General features: G+C 44.8%; 3 protein-coding genes across 8 annotated transcripts in view; 2 read left to right on the forward strand and 1 right to left on the reverse strand.

Annotated features, from left to right (window-relative positions):
* The window catches only part of LOC311011672 (uncharacterized protein), a 12,263-nt gene extending 8,437 nt beyond the window's left edge, over positions 1-3,826 (forward strand). For 3 of the 6 annotated variants that reach the window (XM_084006746.1, XM_084006744.1, XM_084006745.1), the window contains 3 exons: positions 67-525; positions 638-2,118; positions 2,752-3,757. In XM_084006746.1, coding sequence (XP_083862872.1) covers positions 67-525; positions 638-2,118; positions 2,752-2,799 — 1,988 coding nt within the window. In that variant the 3' untranslated portion in view covers positions 2,800-3,757. Of the gene's footprint in view, positions 1-66; positions 526-637; positions 2,119-2,751; positions 3,758-3,804 lie in introns of those variants that run through there. The other 3 variants (XR_014596927.1, XR_014596928.1, XM_084006747.1) reach the window with 3 other exon arrangements.
* A 4,320-nt stretch (positions 3,827-8,146) lies between these two features.
* LOC311011692 (tissue factor-like) lies at positions 8,147-12,792 on the reverse strand. Its single transcript, XM_084006798.1, has 7 exons — positions 12,417-12,792; positions 11,460-11,574; positions 10,900-10,989; positions 10,612-10,718; positions 10,057-10,235; positions 9,531-9,696; positions 8,147-9,089 (listed from the first exon to the last, which is right to left on the reverse strand). The coding sequence occupies exons 1-7, from the start codon at positions 12,490-12,492 to the stop codon at positions 8,953-8,955; spliced, it is 870 nt and encodes a 289-aa protein (XP_083862924.1). The 5' UTR covers positions 12,493-12,792; the 3' UTR covers positions 8,147-8,952.
* Positions 12,793-21,147: 8,355 nt separating this feature from the next.
* fam110b (family with sequence similarity 110 member B) overlaps positions 21,148-22,629 on the forward strand; it is a 17,141-nt gene continuing 15,659 nt past the window's right edge. The window contains 1 exon segment of the mRNA XM_084006772.1: positions 21,148-21,263. The gene's annotated coding sequence lies outside the window, so the exon portion shown is untranslated.

Consider the following 22,629-nt stretch of genomic DNA (forward strand, 5'->3'; position numbering starts at 1 on the left):
TGTTTTCATGTGGTGCTGTGGACGTGAGTTTGACTCCTCCGCTCTGATTGGTTCTTTTTTCGCCAGGTGGATTCCCCTCGGACCCGTTCAAAGGCAGTGACCCGTTTGCGGCGGACGTCTTATTCCCGGAGACAGAGGGCGACGCCGACGCAAGGCCGGGGAATGGCGGCGGAGACGAGGCTGACACCAGTCTGTCCTGCGCCGAGAACAAGGCCTCCACGGGGACTCAGTGCTTCGAGTCCGAGTTCCCCGACGAGGACAGTGACATCGAGATCAGCTACAGCCGAGAGGACTTGGATGCCATCGCTGCGGGCGACGACTCTCGTGGGTTCAAACCTATTCAGAGCTCATCGGAGGAGCTGGGTCCGCAGCCGGTCCAGGGCTGGAGGTCCCAGGGTCAGTACTCTGTGGAGTCGGACCCTAACGGGTATGAGCTGGACCTCGGTGCTCTGTCTCCTCCCTCGGACATAGAAGAACAGAGTCTGGGATCTCTAGGTGGAGAGACCACCACCGGCCTGGAACCAGGTAGGTTAACTGGTCTGGGACTGGGTGGACTGGAGATTATTTCTTTACTTTTAAGTGGTTAATTTGTTGTTTTTGTTCATCATAGTATCAACAGTTATATTTTGTTCCCCAGGTCCTGGTCTGGCTCAGGCCCTCCCTGAGCTCGGGGAAGTCCTGTTGGAACCAGATTGGACGGAGGACCTCGAGCAAACTCTGTCCTGTTATGTTTCCTCCAATCGGGGGGCAGAATGGGTCAGCGATGCCGAAGAGGAGCCCCAAAGCCCCGCGACTCCCCAAAACCCACCAGACTCGCAGCCTGACCCGGATCACAATGGAGAGCTCAGCTTTGAGCTGAGCTACGAGCCCAGCAGCCAGTCTTCCTTCGACCCGTACGGCTTCAAACTCAGTCCAGAACATTCCAGTCACACCCTCTTGGACCCCGATGAAGCCGAACTGAGCCCAGAACCCAGTGAAAACGATCTGACCTTTGACCCCGAGCCCCCCTCTACGCAACCAGAGGAACTGGACATTGATCACTTTGGGTTCGACATCACTTCCTCCCAAACGGCGCGGGACTCTGACCCTTATGGCTTTAAGCTCAGCCCTGAGGAGGAGAACCAGGAGGTCCTGGACCTCTGTGGCACTGAGACCCAGGAGACGATGGACCTTTGCACCTATGACGACAGCGAGCAAGAGAAACCCTGTAACTATAGCAACCAGGAAGTCCTGGAACCTCACGCCCACGAAAACCAAGAAGTGCTTGAACATTGCAGCCACAATAACCAGGAACTTCTGGATCTGTGTAACAACGGAAACCAGGAGGTGCTGGACTCTTCTCGGCTTGACAATACGGCGTTGCCTAGTAACGAAAACCAGGAGTTCCTGGATCTCTGTAGTCATGACAACCAGGAGGTGGTGGAACCATATCGCAATATCGCCCATGAGGAACTACTTGAACCTTGTAACTACGACAACCAAGAAGTGCTGGAAACTTGTAGCCATGGTAACCGGGAACTGCTGGATTTGTCCCTCCCTGAAAACCAGGAGGTGCTGGACTTGGATGGCCATGGCGACCGAGACTTACTGGACTTTGGTAGCAAAGAAAATCAGGAAGTGATAGTTTCTGGTGGCCATGGCCAGGAACTTCTGGATCTCGGGAGCAATGAAAACCAGGAGTTGCTGGACTTCGGTAGCCATGACAACCAGGAGGTGCTGGACTTGTTGAGTAAGGAGGTTTTGCCCGAAGCAAACAATAACCAGCGCTTCGTGGACCCAGAACGTGAGGTCATCACCACCAATAACAGCTCAGACAGCGACGTGGCCTTGGAGGACCTGCTGGGACTGGATCTCAGCAACGCCGGGACCACCAACACCACCATGGCCGACACCCTCAACATGGCCCTGGCCCACCGGGACTTTGCGCCCTCCAACGCGCCTGCCGGTCACCCCTTGCTGGAAGGGGATCTGGGCTCGGTGTTCGGGGCTGGAGGCTACATCGGTTGTCCCGATGTGGCCGACGACCTCGAGCCTCTGCAGAGACGGCAGGCAAACCCAGTAGCAGAACCAGTACGAGTACCCGTCAGACCGGTGAGGCCTCCTCGGCCCTCGCTCAGAGTGAGTTTAAACCACACCGACCCAACTCGCATGTGATGATCTTTTTGAGTAACGTTTACCCTTGTTGGATAATCGGCCCGATTTACAAAAGATACCTTGAGCTCCACATGAGAGAGGTCAAACATTGACCCCAAAGATATCGGGTAGAGCCTTTCTAGCTATAAGCGGACTAAGCGGTGCATAGGGTCCCAGCAGCCACTGGGGGGGGCCCAAGCTGCAAGTTAGTTTTGTTTCTTTTTACATCTGCCGACAGGTATGATGGGATGACTGACTTTAATGCATCTGTTGCATTTATTGACACAAAGGTGCCTCGTTGTTTCTACCTTTTTATTATTATTTTCTGTAGGTCAACTTGAGATGTTTAATTTTAATTTGAGAGAGGTTTTCACAAATTTAGCTTTTCCTCTTAAAGTGTAACAGATTGATGAATCTCCACGGATCATCTTTGGAATCCCCCCCATTTTATTGTGTTGGGCCCAAACAGAATCTTGCATAGGGCCCCCCAAAAGCAAGAAACGGCTCTGATAACAGGAAGGTTAAAATTTCCATCCAATTTGTTCTCAACAACACTTTCCTTAAATATCAACATCAATGAATGTATTTCTAATGTCCTGGTCTGTTCTTGTGTTTTAGGCCAAGGAGAAGGCTCAGTCCCAGACTCAGGGCATCGACCTGAAGTGATCTCTCACGACTGCTACTCGTGCGTGCGTGTGTGCGTGTGCGTGTGCGTGTGTGTGTGTGTGTGTGTGTGTGTGTGTGTGTGTGTGTGTGTGTGTGTGTGTGTGTGTGTGTGTGTGTGTGTGTGTTAGAGGACGGGCGACTACGTGGAGATGAAGGAGGAGGTGATGAACGGAAGGTAGAGATCGTACTGCTGTTAGTTCTTGCAATATTTTTTTTAATGTTTTTAACGGGACAAATTAAAATCAGGAAGGCGAGACGTAAAAAGGACGAGGGACGAACTGAGATCCAATCACCACCATGAAGTAAACCTGATGGCTGTAATAACACTATATGGAATGAGCATGGTCTAATTCCTGGAGGTTTTACCCCAAATGAATTATGTTATTTATTCACAATATCAGCTGCCAACTCGCCCGTCTGTCCTTCTACTCTCTAACGTAAAGATTCCCCTCTTTTCCTTCCACCTTATTTAGTCCACAGTAAAAAAAATAATCTCTCCTTTTTGATTTGAGCTTGTTGTTGAGCATGTCTAAGTGGAGATAAAAATTTATATAAATGATATACTCTGCTATTGTGGTTTTCAGATAATCTCGTCAGTAGCTTTAGTTGGAGACCATGTGAAGAGTTTGGTGGGATTGTGCAGTGAGTTCATATCTAACCCGTCACCATGGTAACCGGTGTTTCCAGTCATCACTTCCGTTAAGGTGCTTTCTACATGAGCAACAGGTTTACCTGCCAGCTCTGGTTCGACTGCCAACCACACCTGCAACCACACCTGTAACCCGCGGTTCAGGTTACCACACCTGTAACCACAGCTGTAACCTGTAGTTCAGGTTACCACACCTGCAACCACACCTGTAACCACAGCTGTAACCTGTAGTTCAGGTTACCACACCTGCAACCACACCTGTAACCTGTAGTTGAGGTTACCACACCTGTAACCACACCTGTAACCTGTAGTTCAGGTTACCACACCTGCAACCACTCCTGTAACCTGTAGTTCAGGTTACCACACCTGCAACCACACCTGCGGTTCGGGTAACCACACCTGTAACTACAACTACTAAATGGCCTCATTTATATAAATGGCCTCATTTATATAGCACTTTTCTCCAAAGCGCTTTACAGTAATGACTGACATTCACCCATTCACACACACATTCACACACTGACGGCAGAGTCAACCACGCAGGGTGACAGCCAGCTCGTCAGGAGCAATTAGGGTGAGGTGTCTTGCTCAGGGACACCAGGCACTCAGCTAGGAGGAGCCGGGGATCGAACCGGCAATCTTGCGGTTGCCAGCCAACCCGCTCTACCTCCTGAGCTAAACCCCCCAACTATTACTACTGCAACTACACCTGCAACTACACCTGCACATCACTGCCCGAAGGTGTGGAGCTACCTGCAGGTCAGCCAATTAAAAAAGAGATTCAGTGGGTGTTAAATTATTGGCCGCACTTCATACATGAACATTACGATCAGAAGCACCAAACAAAGCGTCTCTGAAGACGGTTGGTGTTAAACGGCCTCCACACGAGTAACGCTACATCAGTGTCCCAGTTCCATCCCATAATTCCAAACTATGCACCAACATTGACTGTTTTAGTTTGTATACAAGACGTTTGCTGTGTTTCAGCTCGGATACCTCTGTTGAGGTATACTACTTTGCTATACATAATTTGTACTTGCGTATTGTGTGAATTTTTAGCGAGGTAGTATTGCCTGAAATTGAGCACTGCTGATGTTAGCTAGCTAGCAGTGTTAGCATTTGTAGCACCAAATGATTACTAATTTGCGTAAATTGCGAGCGGGTAGTTATCAATTTGAACAGGTCTCTTGTGAAGTGTTCTCACTCAACTTTTAGACTCTCATGAAGGTGCCATCCAGTTTCTCATAGTACAGAAGTACACAAACTGAGACACAGCAAATGATTTCCTTAACTGTTTGGTGCAAATTCCAAAATCAAATCAACCTGCTGTGAAACTATGAAAGACTACTGCCAATGTATTAGAGTATATTATAGTTGACGTGTTTTCCGAGCTGCCATTGAAGTCTTTTTCTTTACGTATTTACAGCCGTGAAAAGCTACGGTGCACTGAAAACGTGAAAGTTCATTCACGCTAAAACAGTAGACATAGAATCATTTACATTTATACGAATCAGAAATAAGGAGGATGATTAGTACCAAAACCGGCAGAAATGCCAATTTGTCCACTAGAGGGCACTCACAGGTTTATTTTTACACTGTAAAGTCCAGCATCATTTGGGCTACAGTACATATATTTATATTGGTATTTATCGCAAACTGTCATTCCCTGAAAATCCCCGGTGATTTGTACGTGCAGCTCATACGACCCGTATTCACGCGTTTGTTGTTCGGCGTTGAAATCATGACGGGAGCGAAGGAGGAAGTCAGAGGAGGTAGTCTAAAACAAAAGTTCATTTAGGGAGGAGGTCGGGGTGGATGGATGCTTCAAACAATCACAGGACTTTCACCCAGGTCACCACTGTTCGTTACCCGAAGTCAACACCTGCGTGGAGGTCGGAGGAAGTGTTGACGTCACCACCGCTAACGTAGCAGTAACACTCCCGGTCGTATCAGAGGTAGAAACAAACCAACTCTGTAATCATACGGTTTGGTCGACTTGATCGACTGTCGTAGTTTTTGTTTTATACTTTTGTGAGCAGCTTCTTTATTTTCCTTTGTGTGTTGCATTGTGGGACAATAGTTAACATTAAAAGCGCACTTAAGTCGAGCAGATTTAGTGAGCGTACTGCCACCTGATATTTACATCGTCAACGCGCTACATGCTCTAAACCAAACCCACTGTTTACCACGTATGGGATTGGGACACAGGTGGGATCCACCAGGTGGGATCCACCAGGTGGGATCCACCAGGTCGGATCCATCAGGTCGGCTCCACCAGGTCGGATCCATCAGGTCGGATCTGGCACAAGCAATGCTTGACTACTTTACAGTACGGAGAAGTAGGAGTGCGCTGTTCGCCTGGCGGAAATGGACTGAAAGGGTGGGGGGGTCTGGCTGGCGAAAGGATCCACCCACATGAAGTCAAACGTTTTTCATCATTCCTTTTTTTTCGACCTGCAGCTGAAGTGTTGGCCGTTGGCCGATCGTCACCAACTCACGCAAATACGAAATTTGTCCGTTCGTAAATTTGCGTCCGTTCGGCTTTGTGTCGGCTATGTGGACTTTGCATGTAATCGTGTCAAACTTTGCTTCATGTTTTTGCTGTCAGCGCGTCATAACTGCGTCTACCTGCTGCTGGAAGCAATGAGAGCCGTGAGAGTCAACCAAAATGGACTGAAACTGTAAGTTCTGTTTCTGACCAGCAGTGCACTAATACTGTGTAACCAATACATCCCAGGTAACCAGTTCATACAAACACATATACAGACGTGAATATCGTACATGAATATAAATATATGAATATAAACATCCCAGACAGTCTGCCTTCACACTGGACCCGGCCTCAGTTCACATTCAGTTTCATGTCTACCTCATAACCTCTTTGCCACGATCGCATGACGACACTGTGAAGCGTGTAGAAGCAACCATTCATTGATCGGACATAAAAACGCCAATCGGACGTAGAACTGTCGATCACACGTAGAAAAGCCGATCAGACGTAGAAACGATGATCGGACATAGAAATGATGATCGGACGTAGAAACGTCGATCAGACAGAAATGTTAATCCGGTGTAGAAACAGCGATTGGTCGTGGAAACGATGATCGGACGTAGAAATGTAGTGTAACGAGCTGTCTGAAGCCGATCTTTCTGTCCTCTCACGCTGAAGGATGTGTGATTTCGGTTCGTATGATGCAATTATTAAATATTATTGTAATTATTTATACTTTGACCTGTAAATGTGAAGAGGATTTGTTATTCTGGAAGCTGTGAAGCAGAACTTCTGTTCTTGTGCACAACACAAATGATGAAGACATAATCCGCTGTGATGTATCCTCACTATTTAACCGTGTGATGTCAGTGCTTCTCGAGTTCATCCATCCCATAATGCACCAGGCCTCCTTCACATCAACCAGTGGCCTGGTTCTGGTTCTCCTTAGAAACCTCTAACGCATCTTTCTGCTGGTCCCAGTTTCTGTTTTATATTCAGAAGAAAACTGTCAAAATGACATTCATGGATATGAGAACATCACAGAAATGATTTAATGACATTTTCCCCAATTTTTACCTCCAGTTTCCTAAAAGAGAAACTTAATAATAAAACAACGAACGTCTATATTGAACCTCCGAAGCTGAAACCACGAGTTCTGTTTGCTTCATCTTGGAATGTTTCACATGTAGCACAAGAAACATCTCCTATCATGCAGCTTTATTATTTACAGCCTGAATTCCTTCTTGTTTCTGACATCTTTATTTATTTTTGTATTGATCCGTTTATTTATGTACAGGCTGCTTCCAATATGTGACATAATCCAAAACAAAAGATGTAAAGCAGTAATATAATCTGCAGAGAGATTCTGGAGCTTTTTATTCATTCATTCATTCATTCATGTGTGTGTGTTTTCTATGATGCACTTTAAAAGCCATGGTCGAGTGAAATGAAATTCAAAAGAACTTCTGTGGTTTCTGGTAACGATAATAATATTTATTTGTGATGTCGTGTTTGTTGTCTAAACGTGAGGTTCTGTGTCGGAAAACTAAGAAATAAAATTCCTCCATGATTCCAATGCTTTGGTTTGTTGGTTTGTTAATCAGCAAACAGGACGGAGAGATTCTGTTGCTGTGACTTAGAAAGTTAAAGCTACACTTGCTTTCTTCGGGCCACAAGGGGGCAGCGCAACACACGGAAACAACCTTGTAACTGCAGCAGGCATGTTGAGCAACGTTTGTGTGACCTGATTAATTTAACTCAATTCCATTTTTTTCTGTAACTTTGCCTCCGAGGACTGACGTCATCCTCCATCACCGAAAACTCCTTCAAAAGAAAACTTTCAACAGGAAACAGGACGAAAGCTCGGGGGAGGATTCATAGACACAATAATTACAACAGAATCCACGTGAAATAATACCTGTTATCAGAGAGCAGATAGCTGTTATATAAAATATAATAGAATGCTAATAGATAGATAATAATAATAATAATAATAATAATAATAATAATAATAATAATAATAAAGCGGAAAAAAGCAGCTTAATTATAGAAATGTGACGAATTAAGACGAAAATTAAGTAATCATAGTATATTGAGCAGCTATCATGACCTAGTAACCATTTTTACATTTTCCTCTTAATCAAAAGACAAGCTTTAATAACGAATAACTGACAGAAAACAATATCTGGAAACAACAAGATCTGGAGAACATTTACATTTTTATGTTTTATTGCTTTCCTGTCCTTTTGATCAACAAAAGTTACAATTGTGACACAAAAAAGAACTTGTTAGTAGACTGAAGATGAATATTGATTTGTAGAGATGAGTTTGCTGCTGTTATAGTTCAGAGGAGCGCCCACTAGGTGGCAGTAACGAGCTCTGTTTACTGAACTGTTAGTGGTCACATGTATTTGGTCCTGAGAGTTAACTTCTAAAGTTACATCATGAAGAAGACGAAACAGTGTTAGAAGAAAGAATAGATGAAGATGGAGGAACGTTACACATGAAGTCTCATTCAATCACATTTTAAATCTTCTGGTTAACATTTGATTTTCTTAACAAACCCATTGATTTTGTATATTTTTTTGCCACCAGTGAAGGAAGTGACCATATTTGGACTGTGGAGGAGGGACAGGTGGATCTGATGAACACAACCAGCAGACCAGCACCCTTACTGGATCTGGATCCATGTGGATTCTGGTGTGAAGCAACAAAGTTAGCTTCTATTATTGATGGTCAACTTAACAGCCAAGTGTTAAAGTCATCTTAGTAGCTAACTAGCATTGGTAGCGCAAATGGCCCCCTGGTGGCCAGTAGAGAGCATGTCACCGTTAAAGACCTTCAGCCTCGGCTTCACTAACAGGTCTCTGTCTGAATGTTGCCTTTAACCTCAAAACAGGATGATTGTTGTCAGAGCTCTCAACAAAGAGCAGAGTAATGTAAACACACAGAGAGAGGAACAATGGAGGCCAGCTCCTTGTGAAACACACACACACACAGGAACACACACACACTAAACAGGAGCCGAGGATTGAGACTGGTTGCGGTTCTGTCGGCAGCATCTGCAGCAGAGGACCGTCACCGTGACGATGATGATGAGGACCGTGAGCAGGATGAAGACAGCGCCGACCCACGCTCCCACAGTCAGCTCTGTGGGGACAAGGAGAGTCTTAGTCAGACTTTAGAGGGGTCTAACATCTGGTCTCCACACAAACCTGGTCCAAACCATCCAAACTTACAGTCCCCCCCCCCAGCAGGAAGCTGACGCTTCGGGACAAAAATTACCCAAGTGTGTCGTCGTGGAAACGTAACGAGCCATCACATGAGGACCGAGGACACCAGATGTGACTCTTCAGGACGCCGAAAATATTCTGATTTCTAAAGCCTCACCTACGCCCACCAGAATAAAAGATGCTGTATATAGTGTCTTTTCAAAATAAAGTTCCACCACGCTTCCAAACCCACGTTTCACGTTTACAGACGCGACAGAAGGACTCGTGGGTTCAGGTGGTTCAGTTTGAAATAAGTACTTTTGTTGGGTGAAATAACAGGCGCGGTACACGAACATCGTGGTAGTCTGAGCTGTGGTACCTTCTGCGATGTTGTCGCCCCCTGGTGTACAGTACTGGATGCTCCACGCCCCCTGCTGGCTGCGTTTGGGTCTGGAGGGGATGAACGCCGCCACCATGAAGCAGTAACTCTCTCCCGCGTCCAGCTGAGACACCTCGGCTAAACTGGAGTCAGATATGACGTCTCTCTGCCAGACAAGAAATATCACAATCACTCATGACCTGTAAATCAGCAGGTAAGCCCCGCCCCCTAAAGCATCCCCTGCTTTCTGGTCTGTTGGACTCTAAATGGACCATAATGTACTAAATGAACATCATGCTGGATTGAAGAAGACTTGAAACTAGAGATTGAGACCATAAACTCATGTTTACAATGTTTACTGAGATAATAGATCAAGAGAGAAGTAGGACCATTTTCACATAGACTTCTATACAACCAGAGAGGAGTCGCCCCCTGGTGGTCAGCAGAGAGGATGCAGCTCAGGTCACATGGGAAAATGTTGGAAAGTCTTGGGAAGGAAAGCGTTTTGTCAGTGAGCTTCGTGTACCTTCCCCGTACTTCCAGACTTGTAGTAGCTGATCTTATACTTCAGGTCTTTCTTCAGGACATCTCTGATGCTGAGCTGCTTCCCCTGACGATGAACCCCAGAGAGAGGATCTGAGATGTTGATCTGGACTCGGCCGCCATTGATGGTCGCCACGGTGAAGTTCACAGCACTGATGTTACCTGGTGACGAGGACTTAATGTCATAAAGCTGAAGGATGTGAGGTTGTTTCTGGCACGAAATGTCAGCCTCTGCCTTCTTTGACCAATGAAAACGGATTCAAACCATGTGAGAGCAACTCGGGTCAACTGGTCCGGGGTTGAGCCTGGTCTCCAAAAAACGTTAAAACTTTCCCACAAAAAAACTAAACATCCTTTGAGTTACGTTTCTAGTACTTTTGCTGCCTTTTGACTAATTTCAAGTAAAACCAGGACATTTTGTTATTTAACCACGTGTTTAAAACCGTCATGAACAAACAGGAAAAAATATGTTTCCCCCCTTGGAGACGTTGTTTTTAAGAAGACTAGCAACACTGAAGTGTGTTATATGGATACTTACTCTCTTTGTATGGGTTGAAGTCTGGCGAGAAAGCGTGAGGGAACTCCTCCAGGACGTTGTCGTAGTCCGAGATCGCCGGCTCTGTTTGGATTTTAGCAATGTAGGACCTGTCGACCAGGACGACATGGACATGGGTTTGTGGACGGATGGGTCACATACATGCAGCATGCATATGTATATATATATATATATATATATCATATAACATCAGAAGTTACATATGAATGTGAAGTAGCTGAACCTCCAGGTATTATCCAGGGCCGAGCGGGTTCTGGTTCTGGTTCCTACCTGTCCCGCAGGTCTAGGTGGACAGTCAGATCACATTCTGACTCTGATTTTTGGAAGCAGTCGGGATTCTCCAACCAATCACCATCGTCGCTGAAGGTCACATGACAAAACACACAAAACAGCTCAATCTTATTAACAGATAAATAAACAGAAACCCACCACTCTTTCTGTCTCTGACCTGATCCTCCTGATAAAGGGAGCAAATGAAGATAAACATAAGTCAATAAATAGTAATAAAACCTGACAGAAAAGGCTGGTGATCCATCAAAATGATTATTTCTGAGTTTATTATTCACTGTGACAACCTGATGAGCTTTCTACGTTCCTTCATTTTTTCAGAGAAGAACCAGGTGCGAACGAGAGGAGAACCAGGTGAGAACAAGAGGAGAACCAGGTGAGAACGAGAGGAGAACCAGGTGAGATAAGAGGAGAACCAGGTAAGAATGAAAGGAGAACCAGGTGCGAACGAGAGGAGAACCAGCATGCACAAGACCAGGACCCAGCCCCTTCCTGTGTGTGTGTGTGTGTGTGTGTGTGTGTGTGTGTGTGTGTTTGTGTACCTGGAGTAGAGGACGGTGAACCTGTAGTCTGACGGCTCAGCAGTCCAGGTGAGGACGGTTTTAAAGTCCAGAGAGACCCAGCGGACGTTTTGGGCAGCTTTGGGCTCGGCCGTCTCTATGGACACAACGTTCATATCTCAAGATTCTACTTCCTGTTTTGTTATTGTAATAAACATGTATATAACATGTATATAACACATATACAACACGTATACAACATGTATACAACATGTATACAACATGTATACAACATGTATACAACTCATATATAACACGTATATATCAGCCTCTTGTTTCTCACAAACAGACCATAATTAAAGTCAGACACTGCCGGGAGCACAGTTGGATGTGAGCCAGAGGAGAATCTTCAAAATGCTGTTAATGCAAATAATGAGTCCAGAACATTCCGTTACATTCCTTCATGTTCTCCAGAATGTTGTGTTTACGTTGTGTTTGGTTCTTCAGTTGCTAAACTTCCACGTATCTGAGAGAAAACGCTGAGTCATGCTGAGGTAAACACAGAAACACTTAACACATGTAAACATCCACCGAACCACTGAAGAAGTAGATCCCTGGACTTTTATTGTGGCGGGGCAGGAAGACAGAGCTTTATCGTTGAGGTGGCTGGCCAACCTGTAACTGTATGCATCAACTGTCTACCTGTGTATCTGTCTGTCTGCCTGGAACAGCATCAACTACTATTAGCAGCAGTCAGTCTGTCTGTCTGTCTGTCTGTCTGTCTGTCTGTCTGTCTGTCTGTCTGTCTGTCTGTCTGTCTATCTATCTATCTATCTATCTATCTATCTATCTATCTATCTATCTATCTATCTATCTATCTATCTATCTATCTATCTATCTATCTATCTGCCCGCCTGCCTGCCTGCCTGTCTGTCTCTCTCTCTGTCTGTCTGTCTGTCTGTCTGTCTGTCTGTCTGTCTGTCTACCATGTGGTCTTACCTGCAGGAGTGAGGATCCCAGCAGACAGACAGACTCCCAGATAGATCACAGTCTTCAGGTTCTTCAGGTTCTCCATGTTTCCACGATGTTCCTGTTGGATGAAGCTCAGCCCAGGACTGGTTCTGCTCAACAGGACAGAGAGTGTGGGAGCTGTAAACGGGGGATCTGGGGGGCCGGTTCAGGGATCCGCCTCGTTCCGCATGCTGGTCCCTCCCACATGCCTGTCTGCCTGCCTGCCTGCCTGCCTGCCTGTCTGTCTGCCTGGGGGAGTCAGTTCAGTCGCTACTCCTCCTTTCACCAAAGCACAGATTAAGAACGTGAAAGTCCTCGGACTCATACTGTAAAACTTGGTTGGCAGACCCATGAGGACTGACTCAATGTGGACTGACTCCATGTGGACTCCCAGGACCATGTGCAGCCCGTTAGCCGGGGTCCCACCCAGGCGGACTGGAGACAAACAGCTGATTCTTCCTCCTCATACTGCTCGTGCATTCAACTGTGTTTCTGTGGAAACCAAACAGCCTTGTTGCCTTGACGACTGATAGACCTTTGTCCAAAAGTGTTCCAGGTCCTGTTCTGTACTGGCTTTTAGCCCACCAGGATCATCTCCTTCTAAACTCACTCAACACTGGAAACGCTGGAAACCTAGCCTGGTTTCACATGCCCATTATTACCCAATATTACATTAAAGCAATGACTCAGAGAAAAGTTCATCATCATCATCATCATCATCATCATCATCATCATCATCATCATCCCAGAGAAGTGTGACTCGTCTGTCTGAGGAAGTCTTCTAAACCACAGAACGGAGCCGTGCAGCACTTTAATTCGTATCCACAGCTGATCGGAGGTCAGTAGCAATACACACCCATAAGATGACAACATAAATAAAACCAACAATAAGCATCAACATCATCACCCTAAGGACCTTAACGAGGCGTTGTCACACTTTGTCATGTATTCATTAGAAAAATAAATGTACATTCATGGGAAGTTAGCTAGCATAAATGCTGGTTGTTAGCATCGTAATAAATTAGCAAATGTGCGACTTAATAAACGTGCAAACTTGTGACTTTTTCTCTCTGAATATCGCCCCCCTCTCTCGGCTCTGTGTATTTTTGGGTTTTTCCTCCAGTGGCCCTGATACGCCGTCGTACATGTAAGATTTTTAGAAACAGGATTTAGGATAATTTGAGCTCTGAATGACGACGTCTCCAACCTTTTTCTCTACGTGAATGTTTCAGTTTTTGTTGTTGTGCAACTTGTAAAGTCTTGGCTTGTAATGAGATTAACATTTCAACGGGATTATGGGGTCTGGATAACAAATTAAAGTGTGTTGTGTGGTTTTTCTCAGTTCTCAGCTTGTTTCGCTGTTCGGGACGTTTCTGGGCGGCGGCCTGTCGGCGGCGGCGAGGCCTCGAGCCAATAACAGCGCCCAGGTGAGGTCAGGACATTATGACATCACTGCCGCCGTCCCTCTTCTCGCGGATGCTTTAAGAGCTGCAGACCTGTTGGGTGAGAGACACACAGAATATTAGATTTATAATAACAGAATATCCTCAAACTCATTCCTGTAACTTTCATATTTATTATTGTTTTTAAACTTTGCTGCTTTAAACCAACAAATCCTGTTTGATGTTTGGAAAACGGCCTCAAGCTGTTTTTCTTTTCTCCTCAGGGAGACGAGAGCAGCCGAGGAATGTGGGGCTGAAGAAACACTGTGGAAATATACAAGTATTCACAAAGATACCAGCTGAAGTATTTCTGGAAACTTGTTGAAATTATTTTTTATCTTTTTAAGGTAAAAACATTCGGATCAATCGGAGATCTGCTGCAGAACCACAAAGGAACGTGGGAACGCTGCAGGGAAACCTCCTGGTAGCAATTATGAACCATGTGACTGTTCTACACATACACACACACACATATGCACATACACACACACACACAGTTGGGTTTTTATGACGTCTGGGGACATTTCACTGATTTACATTCATTTCCTGGAAACCCTCATCAAAACCGGCACCAGCTGTTCTTGACCCTTAACCTACTTAAACCTAACCTTACCTAACCTAAACCTAATCATCTAAATCTCAATCTAATCTAAACCTAAACTAATCCTAAACCGTAACTAAACCTAAACTTAATCTAACCTTAACCTGACCAATCATAATCTAAATCTCAATCTAATCTAAACCTAAACTAAACCTATAACCTAACCTAAACGAAATCTAACCTAAACCATGCGTTCACAGTAAAATGTAATGATTTACGTTATGAGAACGCGTGAATGTGTGTGAATGATAAATGTAGACTGAATGTAAAATATTTTCTGTCAAGCATCTTTATCACTGTTATGATTATGATTTAGAAATAAACTATAAAACGGGACCAGGATCAGGCCTTAAACCTGCTTCATTACTTATTTAAGTAATAAAGTTGTATGGGAACATCATTTGTTGTTCAGGGTTGTTTATAGTTTATATGTAAATTATACTCGTGCATTTATGTTGAAACAGCATTTACTGGTGAAGTTGACTGATGAGCAAAAAAGCCTGAAACTAGTTTTACATTCTTGATTAATCTGGTTGTTGGTTAAATTAACGTTGCAGAGTGAAAAGTAGGAAACCTTCCTGAACACGTGGTGAAATGTCAAAACCACGTTGAAGTTAGTTTTGGGGGATTCGAGTTAAAGTGAGTGTGTTTCCTGAACATTAACTGTGGTAAAGGAAGAGAAGAATGATGAAACCAGGCGACTCTGCTTCACATTACACAGGAATCTGGTTCACAGTCGTAAAGCACATTTGGCTTCAATTAAACGTTGAGTCAACAACACGGAGGTGAAACCAGAGTATAAGCTGTTCTTCTTCTCTGGAAACGCTCCTCATCATCGTCATGATGTTTGTGTTTTACAACTGTACAATGACAAACTCATGATCGGACAAATATCCACCTTTAATACATCAACATCACTTAAAGACGATCTGCAGCTCTTCTCAAGCCACCTGCCACTCCCTCCCCAAAAGGCCCACTCTGCTCTGGTTGGTCACCTCTCTGGCCCCGCCCCCTCACCACAACCAGATACCAGCAGGAAAATTGATGAGATGAATTCCAGCCTCTTGAAGCGGAGGATGGGCGCTACGCTCCGCTACATTAGCTGTGTGTAAACCAGCGAGGAATGCTAACATGCTAGGACCTGGAATCAAAGGTACCCACGGCTGCAGCAGCTATGTAAACAAACTAAGGAGATGCTCTGATAACAACACACACAGAGGTACAGCGGCCACAATCTCATTGATTGAGACCATAAACTCATGTTTACAATTCTATACAACCAGAGAGGAGTCGCCCCCTGGTGGCCAGCAGAGAGAAGAAGGACCATTTTCTCATAGACGTCTATACAACCAGAGAGGAGTCACCCCCTGGTGGCCAGCAGAGAGAAGTAGGACCATTTTCTCATAGACTTCTATACAATCAGAGAGGAGTCACCCCCTGGTGGCCAGCAGAGAGCACGACAGTTTAAGGACCTCCAGGGTTGGCTTCACTCTTCAGATCTGAGAAGTGACCAAAAAAAACTGGTCCTCCAGAAACAGGGACTGAGAGTTTTCTGGTTCCTGCAGACGATGATCCGGGTTTAAGACTGTAAATGTATAAATAAAGTGTAAAACATCTGGAACATTCCTTTAAATCCCTCCAGTGGTTTAACTCGTGTTTGTTGTGATGACAGAATCGGTCAGCTGGGAGCAGGAGACAGTGACTGGGTCAGCTGACCACCTGGTCATCACCGAGTCCACTTCCTGTCAGTTGTTTAATATGAACTAACAGATGTGAGCTCAGCCTCCCTCCCGTCCAGGAAACTGGCATTCCTCTCACGATTATCACCGCTGGTAGATCCCCCCCCTCACCCGAGGTAGGGAGGACCTTCTGCTGAAATATTACACTATTCATAAAAAAAACTCAGAGTTCTCCAGACTGGCCGTCTCATAACTCCTAATCTGCCGTCTCCGATGTAAGATGCCGGAGCAAGGCGCTGCCTGATCCCAGGAGGGCAGTCGGCCGAGCCCAGCACAGACCAGATGTCTGGACCTCTTCTTGTGGACTACTTTGGGGTCTTGTGGGGCACAAAGTTGGGTTATGCAACTGGTTCTCACTATGAGGCTCCATCGCAGTTTCAAACATGTTCATTAAAAATACGTGGTAAGAAAAAAAATCAAACCTTTGTGATGCAAGTTAAGTTAAGGCAAGTATGTAACTCACCGTTGACACCCAGGACACGGACAGTGGCCTCCTGGGTGAAAGTCCTGTGTTTCTGACCCTCCTGTCACACTCGTACTCGTATTACTACGTCTGTTAAATGATTTAAGCTACGGACTTAAATGTAAAAGGATGTTTATTTCCATTTGTGGGCTGGGTTTTAAAAAAAGTAAACAAAGTATAAATATAATGAAATTTAAAAAACATTACAAAAGATATATATTTGAAAAGTACAGAAATGAGGAAGGATAATGTAAATCTCACAGATGTTAATGGCGCTTGTTTTTTTTTTATCCTTTTTTGTTAATATCTTTATTGGAGCAGTTTTTTTTTTTGTCCTTTTAATTCATTTGATTGGATTTTGCATTTGTTAAATGTGAAGAATAGGATTAGGACTTGACAAGGCTTCTTCCTATCCCTTTTGAATATATTTTTTCTTCTTTTTATATAATTTTATTTTATATATATATATATATCCTTTTGTTTATTCATTTGCATATTTTAATAGTTTGAAATAAATATATCTATGAATTAAAATAAGCGAGTGGAGACGTTTAGGGACTCGGCCGACGGTCTCCTGGGTGAGAGTCCCGTGTCCGTTGGACCCGTCCAACACAAAGACCTCCTCCCTTCTTGTGAGACCATCGTTAGAAACATCTGCGATTCGTCAAAATGAAATGAATGTGTATATAAATATGCCCCCATCGACCCTTAATTAAAAACACTTTTTGTTTTGTGGGAACGTAGTGTTGAGGAGACGTGGCTGAACATCACGAGGCTGCAGGGGGCGAACGTTTGACTGGCAGAATCTTGTGTTCAGTTGGTCTTTGTGTTCTTTGTCTCGGTGATCAGAAACAGCTGGACGTGGTTTCAGCTTATTTGCAACATTTCAGCAATAATGAAGCTTCGGGCAAAACAGTTGTTTCCAGAAAGTGAATGTTGATTGTTTTGTTTTGGGTTTGGCTCCATGTGAAGACGAGGCGGGTCTTCTGTATAAGATGTAGACGTGGTCCAATCAGTGAGCTCATCTTCTCAGATGGTCGTCCAGGTTCTGATTGGAGGAGATTCTGCAGTTCAAACGTTAAAAGATCTCTTTTATTAAATCTGTACATGTGGAAGGAGCAGCGTCGGCTCTGGTCTTCTGTACATGGACGCGTCTGGAGGATGTTCTGGAGTTTTGGGGTTCAGGATGTTATGGAAGCTTCGCTTGTCTAAACAGACCTCCGGTCCAACTTCAACATCAGACATCTGCTCCTCAACAACAAGAACAACATGATGTGTTTCTGAAGAATGTGTGGGAAGGTCCCTGAACACACTTCAGACTACATTACGCTTACGTTAAGAGCATTCCTCGCTGATCTCACTGTGACATCACGGCGGTTTGTATGTTCCCCTCCCCCTTGAATGTTAACATAAACTGTTATTATTCCCACAGCGTTTACTCAGAGAGGGTTTGGTCGACGAGCTCGTCTTCAGTCAACAGCCAACGTCCGTCTCCTCCATTCAGGATTCAAACATGAATCAGCATAAATGAACATCATGCTGGATTGAAGAAGACTTGAAACTAGAGATTGAGACCATAAACTCATGTTTACAATGTTTACTGAGATAAGACATCAAGAGAGAAGTAGGACCATTTTCTCATAGACTTCTATACAACCAGAGAGGAGTCGCCCCCTGGTGGCCAGCAGAGAGAAGTAGGACCATTTTCTCATAGACTTCTATACAAGCAGACTGTTCCTGTGTGTTTGCTGCCCTCTGGTGCTTCTCACGTTATGTCTGTGTGCTTCAATGAACACATTGAACAGCCTCTTTGTTGTCCTGATGTGACCTTTGACCTCCAAAATGTCATCAGGTCATCCTCAAGTACGGCTGTATGTTCGGGGCCAGATTTTAAGAACATCCCTCAGACAGACGGACGACCTGAACATCTAACAAACATTTAATAATATAAATATAATAAATGTATAAAATAAAACCTTTACAGCCTCAAAAAGGACAGATGGAAAGATTGAAGGATAGTAAATGTTCTGATTTAACTTTTTTAAATCGTGGTTATTTAAAATAAATACAAGTACAACATTTAGTCGAAACGCTTCTCAGCTCTTAACGAGTCTCACAACCCCTCGCTGTCTCTCTCTCTCTCCCACACACACACACACACACACACACACACACACACACACGCCCTCTTCATGGGGTAAGTGTGCCAGTGCCACTTGGTTTCCTTGGATACCATAAAATCCTGTCACCACCACATTAATCTGGAGGTGTATCCCCCGACAACGAGAGGAGGAGGTGAGACCCTTCAGTCCGTCTCTAGCTGCAGAATAACATGATAAAAAATAAATACAAATATAATTAACAACCTTACAAACTGACCAAACTGAATCTGATGTCGTTAGCTGCACCTCATTAGAAGGTGGTGACATTCGGAGGTGGTGACATTCCTCATGACATCAGTGTCATAATTATTGTGAAAATGATCGGACAGAGATGCTCCCTCACGAATGTACTCATAATCTCCTGGTGAAGATACTGTGATGATGCAGAGCGGGGTGGACTCTGATAGGACCAGGATCAGGTTCTGCTCCGGGCCAGGGTTTGTGTCTCTACAGGCCTGTAGGATCCGATCAGAGCGTGTTGGAATGATGGAGGACGGCCCTCCGCTTCCAGAACGATGTGCACGCGGCCTCGTCCTGTGTGAGAGTCTGGGATGACAGGGATGCTGTCTCTGTAGCCTGGTTTTCCACCGTTGCTAGGTAACAGTGAGGGGGTTTGCCCACATGACAACACAGAGCCTCAGAAGCCGTGTAAGGGTGTGTGTGTGTGTGTGTGTGTGTGTGTGTGTGTCTGTCATGGCAGAGAAACAGCGCTGTCTTTCACCGAAGCAGTGAGACACTTACTGACTCTCGACACGTTCGCTCGTCTCCGTCTCTGGAAGCTTCTCCGGTCAGTTCAGACATCCAGGAGGTTTGTACAAGTCCCAGATCCACCAGGAACCCAGACCCCATCCTGTCAGGGTTCATGACATCATCCAGAGGTGCTCGGTGGATTTCACCAAGCTGGATCCACTGGATCTAGCAAAACCCACGTGGGCTGGTTCACCACAGCTGAGGAACCAGAATAAAGTATTGATCTGTGATTTAATATCAATAACCGGATGAAAAGGATGCTGAAATATTTCCATAATGATGGTGATCAGAAAAAAGTGCTGAGTCATGCTTTGTTAGGTCTGTCTAGAAGACCACAAGATAACTACTTTTAAAATGCTGGTTTTCTGAATGGAGTCTGGTTGATGGGTGCTAGGCTATGCTAACATTGTAGCTGCTCCATCAACACTCCAAATAAGGTCATCTAGACATAAATACAGCAGAGACCTTGTTGTTTGGACCACAGACAGTCTCTGGTTCTCCACATAGTCTGGTCTGGTCTCTGGAGTCATGTGAGCTACTATCTAGACCTCATGGGGAACACAGACAGTCTCTGGTTTCTCCACATAGTCTGGTCTGGTCTCTGGACTAATGTGAGCTACTATCTAGACCTCTGGGGGACCACAGACCCAGGAGACAACAATTGGTTCCTCCTAGGATTCAGTGATTTTTAAAAGTGCATTTTGATAAGAAACTGAATAATCTGTGTTTAATTACTATAACAATGAATTGTAAACGACGTCATTGGAGATCTCAACAAATCTAATTTAGCATCAAGAAGATCTGTCAAAGACCAGACGCACTAGCCCTTTAATGACCGGACCACTCCATTCATGTTCGGAGGAGGGGGGCGACTGGCTAACAATGGGATGTTCTCAGATTTAACAGGAAAGACGTAGAGTCGTGTTGACGTAGTGAAGACGATCACGTTGATCATGTCGGTGTTTAGAGTGTAAATGTGTAGAAACTGTGTAAAAGGCGGGAAACAGCAGCCGGGTCCGCTGTGCTCTCCCCGTTCAGCCGCGTCCATCCGCCTCGTTGCGGAGACTGAGCCGCTGGCAGCTGCGTCAAGCTGGACGCCATTACCGCAACCATACCCGGAAAATATGTGATGTAATCCTTCAAAACAAAAGCACGGGAAAGGAGTTTATTTATTCTTCATAGGCAAGTGGTTGTAAAAAAAGTCTGATTGTAGAGTTTACTTTACTTTCTCTGCTGACCACCAGGGGGCGACTCCTCTCTGGTTGTATAGAAGTCTATAAGAAATGGTTCTACTTCTCTCTGCTGGCCACCAGGGGGCGACAAAATACAGCCCACAATAATGATTACAGCATATTTTGACTGTACTGTTACATATCACACATCATGTAGGCTTTTGAATAGACACGAGAGACAACTATGACCACGTGATCAACCTGTCCACTAACCTCTTTTACTGTACTGTAGAGCCTGTCGGCGGACTTCGTAATCAAGTTACTGTTAGCCACACATCGGGCTTTTATTGTGAAAGTGACGAGCGGAAGCGGCCGTTATTTTGCCGTGCAGCGTGACAGGCTGCTGGCTGTGGGAACAGGATGCTGTCAGGCCGGAGAGACGCATCCACCGAACGGAGAGGAGCCGCCGCAGCAGCATCCTTTGTGCCGCGGAGCGGGACGTGCAGGTGAGCAGCTAACCGGCCCTGCTGTGACGCTAACCTGTCCGTCGGTGTGTCTGTCTGTGTGTCTGTCTGTGTGTCTGTCCACCGACTGAACGGTACCGAGGCCGTTCACGACACACGGGACTTTTTTCCCCTTCTTCTTCTTGTTTTCCAGACGGCTCGTTAATGTGGCTTTTGTTCGGCGTCCCGTCCACCGGCGGCTCGGGCACGGTAACCGGGAACCGGTAACCGGACCGGTTCGGCCGAGGGGGTCGCGTTAGCCGAGTGTCGCCGTGTAACGGAGCTAGCTTCCAGCCACACACACACATTCCGTGCTGTAATACATCCATGGCTGCGCTGCTGTGTGTGTGTATGTGTGTGTGTGTGTGTGTGTGTGTGTGTGTGTGTGTGTGTGTGTGTGTGTGTGTGTGTGTGTGTGTGTGTGTGTGTGTTGGGGGGGTTGCATTGCATTGCACCAACACTGGTGCGCGCACACATGCACGGATGCACGCACGCAAGTGTAGTTGGTGTTTATGTCAGCTAGTGTGCAGCTCCTGACACGTGAAATCTCACCTGGCTGTGTCATAACAGTGGATCATAACAGTGGATCATAACAGATCGTTATAGTAGATAGTAACAGTAGATCACAACATATTGTTATAGTAGATCATAACAATAGATCACAACAGTAGATCATAACAGATCGTAACAGTAGATCATAAAAGAACAGAACAGTAGATTGTAACAGTAGATCGTAACAGTAGATTCTAACAGTAGATCATAAAAGATCGTAACAGCAGATCATAACAGATTGTAACAGTAGATCTTAAAATGTCGTAACAGGAGATCGTTTTAGTATCGTAACAGTAACTTATAACAGTAGATCATAAAAGATCGTAACAGCAGATCATAACAGATTGTAACAGTAGATCATAAAATAACGGAACAGTAGATTGTAACAGTAGATCGTAACAGATTGTAACAGTAGATCATAACAGATCATAACAGCAGATCATAAAAGATCGGAACAGTAGATCATAAAAGATCGGAACAGGAGATTGTATTAGTAGATCATAACAGTAGATTATAACTAGTAGATCATAAAAGATCATAACAAGAGATTATAACTAGTTGATCATAAAAGATCATAACAGTAGATTATAACAGTATATCATAATTGATCATAACAGTAGATTATAACTAGTAGATCATAAACGATCATAACAGTAGATCATAATTCATCATAACAGTAGATTATAACAGATTGTAACAGCAGAATTGGTAGAACGTTAGAAATTCAGTTCTTTTGAGGAACTATTTCTCCAGGTGTAATATCATCATGCTTTCTTGGCTCTGTTGTGATTGACAGCTCATGGGGCGGAGCCAAAGT

This window comes from Eutrigla gurnardus, assembly GCF_963514095.1.
Source record: "Eutrigla gurnardus genome assembly, chromosome: 4".
NCBI classification, from domain to species: Eukaryota; Metazoa; Chordata; class Actinopteri; order Perciformes; family Triglidae; genus Eutrigla; species Eutrigla gurnardus.